The sequence below is a fragment of the Lolium rigidum genome, chromosome 2 (assembly GCF_022539505.1).
Source record: "Lolium rigidum isolate FL_2022 chromosome 2, APGP_CSIRO_Lrig_0.1, whole genome shotgun sequence".
NCBI lineage: Eukaryota > Viridiplantae > Streptophyta > Magnoliopsida > Poales > Poaceae > Lolium > Lolium rigidum.
The window spans coordinates 282,814,072-282,822,253 of NC_061509.1; the positions used below are offsets into that span (position 1 = coordinate 282,814,072).

Genomic DNA, 8,182 nt, shown 5'->3' on the forward strand with positions numbered 1-8,182 from the left:
TCTCCCCGGTCACCGACGGGTGGGCCCAAGGGAGACGAGGCGACCAGCCGCGCGGACGCGAGCGGACGGCGCGTGCCATCCGCGGCCACGCAAACCTAGCCCAGATTTGGGCCGGGTTTGCGTCGTTCCGGACGCCGTGGCCGTCCGCTTTTGCGGTGCGTCCCCGCGCTGGGCCGCGTTTTTGTTCGGCTCGACCCAAACGGACGCGCGGGCGCGGTTTGGATCGCGCGGTTGGAGATGCCCTAAATTCCTGCGACGACGACGTGATCACCGCGAGGGATGGTCACCGGCACCACTATAAATGGCGTCCGAGCGCGACATTGCAATGCATCCATTAAACAAGTTCAGTCTAGTGTGCAGTGCATGCAGAGACACACTTACGTACACACGCACATACCTGTGTGTCTGACAATGGCGTCTTCCGCCTGGCTCCCCGTGGTGGTGTGCGCGCTGCTGATGATGCAGGCGGTGCCGGCGGCGCGCGCCGCCCGCGCCTTCTTCGTGTTCGGCGACTCGCTGGTGGACAACGGCAACAACAACTACCTGGTGACCACGGCGCGCGCCGACTCGTGGCCGTACGGCATCGACACTCCCGATCACCGCGCCACGGGCCGCTTCTCCAACGGCAAGAACGTGCCAGACCTCATCAGTTGAGTGGCGTCGCCATTGCCAAGTTTTTCGTTGCTTCTTGAATGCACTTGATCGTTAACGCTACAGTTGAGCTAACTGATTGAAATGTATTGCATTGCATGCAGGCGAGTCCCTGGGGTCTGAGCCGGTGCTGCCGTACCTGAGCCCGGAGCTACACGGCGCCAAGCTGCTGGTCGGCGCCAACTTCGCCTCCGCCGGCATCGGGATCCTCAACGACACCGGCATCCAATTCGTACGACATGTCAATGCTGTCACTAACAATTAACAACCCAAATGTAGTGTATTCACTAATCAATGATTGTTCATTTGTCCATGCGTGCAGGCGAACATCATCAGGATCTCGAAGCAGCTGACCTACTTCGAGCAGTACCAGCACCGCCTCGCCAAGCTCATCGGCCCCGACCAGGCGGCGCGCGTCGTGGCCGGCGCTCTGACGCTCATCACCCTGGGCGGCAACGACTTCGTGAACAACTACTACCTGGTGCGCTCCCGGGAGTTCTCCCTCCCCGATTACATCAAGTACATCCTGTCCGAGTACAAGCAGGTGCTCCGCCGCATCCACGGCCTGGGCGCGCGCCGCATCCTGGTCACCGGCGTCGGCCCCATCGGCTGCGTGCCCGCCGAGCTGGCCCTGCACAGCCTCGACGGCCGCTGCGACCCGGAGCTGCAGCGCGCGTCCGAGGCCTACAACCCGCAGCTGGAGACCATGCTCGCCGAGCTCAACGCCGAGGTCGGCAACGGCGCCGGAGGGAACGGGCCGGTGTACGTCGGGGTGAACACCAGGCGGATGCACGCCGACTTCATCGACGACCCGCGCGCGCACGGCTTCGTCACGGCCAGTGTGGCTTGCTGCGGGCAGGGACCCTACAACGGGATCGGGATCTGCACCATGGCCTCCAGCTTGTGCGCCGACAGGGACCAGTACGTGTTCTGGGACGCCTTCCACCCCACGGAGCGCGCCAACAGGCTCATCGCGCAGCAGTACGTCTCCGGCACCACCGACTACATCTCCCCCATGAACCTCTCCACCATCATCAAGCTCGACCGCCACCTCCACGACTGATAATCCATCCCATCTCATCTGCTCGATTAGCCGAGTGTTTGCTTCATGCTTTCATATATAGCCTTGATTTTGTCACCAAGAAAGTAGTGGTACGTGTTTGTCCAAACACGCACGAGTATGTATTACTAGTAGTCTTTTTTTTTTCTTCCTACAATTCATAGTGTAAGCATAAAGGTTTCTAGCTAGTTTGTACTACGTGTTCAGCTAGCAGACATTGTAAGTTGCGAGTGAGGTGGTTCATGTATGTGTCGTGTGTATGTACGGGCGTGTGGGTCATAATATTGAATCATGCATGATGCATGCAAGGTTACGAGTTCCGGAGTTCGCATTCAAATTCTCATGTTCTCCCTCTGTTACAATATCTTTTGATATTTTCAAGTTCCACCAATTCTTAATCCTTCTCAGTCAGGTGTCGTGGTCGAATCTGAATGGCAACACACGTTGCAACTAACAAATAATACGAATCTCTTTAAGTTACAACCCATGTTACAACTTTTTCTTTTAAAACGGAAGCAAAAGCTTTACCACATCTATTAATTAAGCAGAAAGTGCCAAGTTTTTAAGAGAAAATCGGGCAAAAATCTACAGAGACCGGTCCAAGCCCACACCCACCCACACAACGCCGTGAAGGGCACACCGAGCCACCCTGACTACCCACAGAAGCTACACAAACGCGAAGTTCGAATTGGCCTATGCTAAACAGATGGCTCCCCAAGAAGAGGCCGGCAGCTCCGATTCTGGCGACGAGTCCCGGAGAGGAGATGTGCAAGACCTGCGTCGAAAAGGCCCTACCCCGCCGGACCGCCCCTCGAAGGTCATCATACACCACCCAAAGGTAGCTTCGACTTCATAGCAGGAGGAGACCAACTTGAAGATATTCGGACCCACCGGAACGGAGCCAACTAACACAGGCTTGCAGCAACCAAACCTTTCTCATCACCATTGTCGTTGCCCCTGTTGACGTCAGAAACCCCCTGGCGGGCAGAGACGGGCAACACGGTAGAGCCGGGAACAACTAGGGCTGCGGCTGGCCCCAGTCCCTCAGAGCGACGGCCCGCAAAGCCTCCTGGTCGCACGTCCGATGTTTATCACAAGGGCGTGCCACCCGACCTATACCAGTCGGGAAGGTGTGGATGATGCCTCGCTTAGTTTCTGCATGGCATACACGTAAACATTAAATACGAGCCTCGATCGGCTCTCGAGGTTATCCTGTGAATCGGCTCAAGAGCCGATCCACTCCATGATCCGGACGGGGTGTCCGAATATATGGTGGTCTCGCTTGATCAAGGTAAAGCTAATGAGATCTACGACGATTTAGGGTTTTCACCGCATAATCGGATCATCCTACTCACGATTGGGCCTCGCGCTCGCGCACGGTGACCGTAAGCCGATCCTAGACAGGGCCTAAAAACCAACACGAGGTTGATCCCCGGAACATCCTTTCTAGGGCTAGCAAACGCCACCCTACACGCCGCTGGATCCTCCAACCCTTTGTAAGGCCTAACTATTGCGGATGTTAAACTAATCCTTGATGAAACAAGGAGCAACCGTAACGGATCAGATCTACTAAACTATGATCAAGCGGGGTGCCGCCCTACACCTAAGATAGGTGTAAGGGCGGCTAGACATGCAAGGGTTGCACTACGACAGCATGTAATATGAAGAACAATGCTAACCCTAACATATCTAAGATAACTACGTTGCTCGCCATCAAAAAGGCTTCGATACGAGCAACGCATGAACAACGTGGGCAGGCTTGTGCTTGCCTAGATCGCAAGATGCGATCTAGGCAGCATGGTGCTACCGGTAGAAACCCTCGAGACGAAGGAGTTGGCGATGCGCCGAGATTTGTTTGTGGTTGAACGTTGGTTGTTGTTTATTCCATAAACCCTAGATACATATTTATAGTCCAGCGGACTTTCTAACGTGGGAGATCCCCACCGTGTACGAGACAAACTCTAACTTTTAATCTAGATACAATCTACTGTAATTAAAGATACACGGGCACTCCAGCCCAAATTCTCCGCGCAAGGCCGCTTCAGAGATCTTCCACGTGTAATCTTCCAAGCCCATCCTGATCGCGGCCCACCTCCTGATTTGGCCAAAATCTGGTGATAACACATGCCCCCCTGGTTTTGGAAATGACGTTTCCAAAATCATTATGCTCTCTTTCGTTGGGTCATGTCGTGGCAGAGCAGAACCGTCGCAGTAAGTTTCATCATGACGACTTGTCTTCCCAACTTCTCTGCACGATTTGACAGTTTTTTGGCACCACCTCCTCGAAAACTGTTCGAACATTAAATCCCCACTTCTTTTATTTAACCGTACCGAACAGTTCTCCTCCTCATCATCTCCGCATTAGCACTCCAAAAGCCCTTCTACGCACCATGTCTTCTTCTTCCTCCACCTCATCGGAACTCTCCCTTGGGTCCTCCTCCTCCCGCGAGACGCCGCCGGACATTCGCGCACCGGAAAAATGGGACCTCGAAGACCATGCCTCCTCCATCTGGTCCGAGGAAGACAAGTCCTTGACCAGTGGGGAGAGCGACCTCCGCTTCCTCGCTAACGGGGAATCGGAGGAGGAGAGCGATGACGATCGCTTCTCCTGGGATGACTTCACCACCTCCGAGGAGGTGAAGGAGGAGGAAGAGGAGGAGGACGACGACGACAGCTTCCCCGACGAGCCGCCGGCCAAGCGCCATTGCCCCTGGCCGGGGAATCTGAGTGACTTCGACAGCGACGACGACGACGACGACGAGGAAGACGAGGACAACGAAGGTCCTGCCGGCGGCGGCCGGGAGCGAGCGACGACGAGCCGGCCGGGAGCAGCGCCGACGGCGGCGATGACGGCGACGGCGAGGGCGAGCAACGGCCCGTGAGATAGGGCCCTTAGCATAGGATCGGTAGCGGTAGATGGGGCAATGTATCCCCTTAGTACTCCCTTTTGAGAGCAATCAGCTCTTCTGTGTAAGAAATCTGGTTTATCAATGAAGAAATTCCCCAATTTGATTTTGCCGATTTCCCTTAGGATAATATAGCCGATTGTCCTTCGTGCTGATTCTGCCGATTGTCAATTTGGTCAAAGCCCAGTGAGCCGACGGCAGCGCATCGGTCCCTCTCGATAAATTTCGAGATAGATCATCCGGACCCAAACTCCCGGTCAAACAAGGCCAAGCCATAATCGCGCAAATCCTAGGACTTGTAAATGCGGATCTCACGGGATGGCATGTTAAACTTAGCGGCGAAACCCCCGAAATAATGTCCGGTCTCCTTATTATCTTTAAATTTCAGACATTCTTCTGCCGCATTATCCTCTCCAAATTCCGCTCACTCAGCTCCAGCAGTTTCCTTCGCAATAATTCACCATCTTTCAAACGAGCTGTGATGAAGAGTGAGCCGATTTCGACAAAATCGGCTAAACCTTGAGGGCGAGCTGCCCCCGAGTCTCGGCCAAGGCGAGGATAAACAATGGACCAGCCTAATGGACCATCACCGGCTTCCCAAGCTGTGGTGCCGCATCAGCCGATTCCAACAAATCGGTTTCCCGGATCATCGACATTTCGGGGCGGGCTCGATCACGTCCAAGAGAGTTATCTGCGGGGCCACCGGCCGATCACCTTTCTTCCGTTGGCAGTCGATACGGTGGATGATTACCCACAGCTCCATGGACAAGGCTGACTTGCATGCCATCATTCCTCTGATAGTACTGCTGAACTGGCAACCTGGCAACTTTGCGCACTTGTACTAAGGTCGATGACCGTGCATCGGCTCTGCATCACGAAACACCTCAAAAGGGATCATTAAACCTGATTATGAATCTAACCAGCCCATCTACCAGTCGGCAATCCGGCTTCGAGGCAAGTGTCTACGACGAGCCCCGGGCTTGTCGCCGAATCGGCCGGCATGCTCGAAAGCGATAATTTTGCAATATCAGCCCCATTCTTCGGACAAGTTGTGATGCGAGCCGGCCGATTCCAACAAAATCGGCTTCCTGTAGCAAAGGATCCTTCGGGGTAAGCTGCCCCCCGAGCTTCAGTCGGGGCGAGAATAGCAGTGAGCCGACCACGTCGGTCATCCTCGGTTTCCAACTCGTAATGCAGCATCAGCCGATTCCAACAAAAATCGGTTCTTTAGAGCGAAGAAATTTCAGGGCGAGCTGCCCCCCGAGCTTCTCTTAGCACCGGCGATCAGATCGGCTCATCGTCTTTGGCGAGGCTGAAACAACTTCCGGTGAGGATGTTTTTGCATTTCGATGCCCTCAAAACTGCGGGCGTAACACCCCTGGAAGTGGTAGTCTACCAAGTCACCACCTTGGTCAAAACGTTACGACCGATTGCTTCGTCATCGTACTGTTCTCCCGGTCTTAGAATGAAGACTTGCCAACGGGATTCGGGGTCCTCGAGAAGATCCCTTCACTCCATTGATCCTTAAGTCGATGTCTGCACGTCGGCTGTGCTTAAAATTTGCGAATTTTTTGGCCGATTTATCGTATCGGCCCCCATATTTCCATACCCATCACCAAAGGATGAGACACTTCTACCGCATATCCTCGTGTTTTATCCACCAGGTGCCCCCGAGCCGATTCCGTCAAGAGAATTGATGGTATCGGCTCTGTTGGATAACATGTTGAACCCAGGCAGAATGGATGGTGAGGATAATTTCGGCCGATTGCTGGAATCGGCCTTCACGTTGTTTGCTCGGTGAAGGTTTTGTGATGTCCCTTCATGGACTTTTTTGGGGCCGATCACAAAGATCAGCCTCGCCACGTTTGTTCATCGACGTTTGCTTTGTTACACAGTCAGGCCTGTGGATAAAACCAGCCTAACCCCGTTCTTTGTCACGTCGATGCGCTCGCGATCGTCCAAATTGATGCCCGAGAGTGGCTCTTGGCCCGATGTCTCCCAAACGTCCATGCCGACTGTTGAAACTTCGACCGAATCATCTGCGTGGACGACTTCTACTTCATCTCCATCCCACCGTATCGGGCATTGGTGCATCGTGGATGGAATGCAACGATTGGCGTGGATCCAATCTCTCCCTAGTAGGACAGCGTAGGTACTCTTGCTTGTCGACGATAAAGAACGTCGTAGGGACAGTTTTCCTTCCTACGGTCAGATCCACATTCAGAACACCTTGTGCGTCGGATGCTTGGCCGTTGAAATCGCTCGGTGTTACGTTGGTCTTGATCAGATCCGAGCTGGAGCGTCCCAACCGACGTAGCATGGAGTATGGCATAATGTTGATCGCCGCTCCGGTGTCCACCAACATCTTGTTGACGAGGCTGCCCATTGATGTATCCTCGCAAGTACATGGCCTTCGGATGCTCGTAACTTCTTTCTTTTGGCTTCTCAAAGATGACCGGCCGTGGGCCGCAGATCTAATTGCGCCACGGGTGCTTCATATAATCTTGGAGCGCTAAACTCCGTTGGAAGAATGAAGACCATATTTGTGCCGGCCGATGTATCATCATCGGCTTTCCTCTGCTAGGGCGCCACTCTTTTCTTTGTGGCCGACCTTCTTCGTCCGGGGTTCGCCGAATTTTGGCGGCCGGATCAGGCCGTGCCTTCCTTAGCGTGTGCGGGTACAATCTTTCAGCTTCTTCCAACCCACGCGAGACGCTGAACCCTTCGCTTCGGGAACGGCTGAGCCCATCGGGGCACCACCCGGGCCGATGATATTTGTCTTCTTCATCATCGTCCTCTAGTTCCTCGAGATCTTCCACCCGAGCGGACTCGGCATGCTTGTTCCGAGGCGGGAGAGGCCCTAGACGCTTGAACACGGACACGTTAGCGGCATCCTTCTTCCTTTGTTTGCATTCGGGCAGTTCTCGATTGTTGGCAATCGGCTCATTCCCGAGTCCCGACGACTGCTTGAAGAACGGACAGTCCCAGTGCCGATCCATGTCATCATGTCCCTTCGATCTTCCTTCGGCGTGACGATTGTACCCGCCGCTGTTTCTATCATGCTGACGGTACCTCCTGTCCTCTGCATCGGATCGACAATTTCTCTCATCATCTACGTCGTAGCGCCGAAGTCGGTCGTACTGCTGCTCATATTTGTTGAGGAGATGCTCGGAGAGTGGACGTTGATACCGCACGCTTCTCGCTTCCTCCTCTCGCTGTGTACCGTCTGTCATCATCTTGGGGCCGGTCGCATGGATCGGCCTCCTCTTTATCCTTGCCACGGGAGTGGCTGCTTTCGCTTCATCTTTGCCATGGCGGCTTGCAAACCCTGCCATGTTGACGCCAAAGGAGAACTCGGCTGGCATATGGAGTGGCTGAGATCCACCATGTTGTCGCCAGGCAACAAACGTGTGTTACCATGCGCACGGGCCTTCTCAAAGGAGCCGATGAGTTCGGCTTCGAGGGTTGCCTTGATCTCGTGATGTTTCTTCTTGAGCTCATCAGGCAGATCCTCGTACTTGACCGGAGTGCCTTCCGCCATCTCGGATGTAGATGGCGATGTTGT

General features: G+C 54.4%; 1 protein-coding gene across 1 annotated transcript; it reads left to right on the forward strand.

Annotated features, from left to right (window-relative positions):
- Positions 1-411: 411 nt before the first annotated feature.
- On the forward strand, positions 412-1,714 carry LOC124688965 (GDSL esterase/lipase At5g33370-like). Its single transcript, XM_047222580.1, has 3 exons — positions 412-649; positions 756-883; positions 974-1,714. Exons 1-3 carry the CDS (start codon positions 412-414, stop codon positions 1,712-1,714), a joined length of 1,107 nt encoding a protein of 368 aa, XP_047078536.1.
- The last annotated feature ends 6,468 nt before the right edge of the window (positions 1,715-8,182 follow it).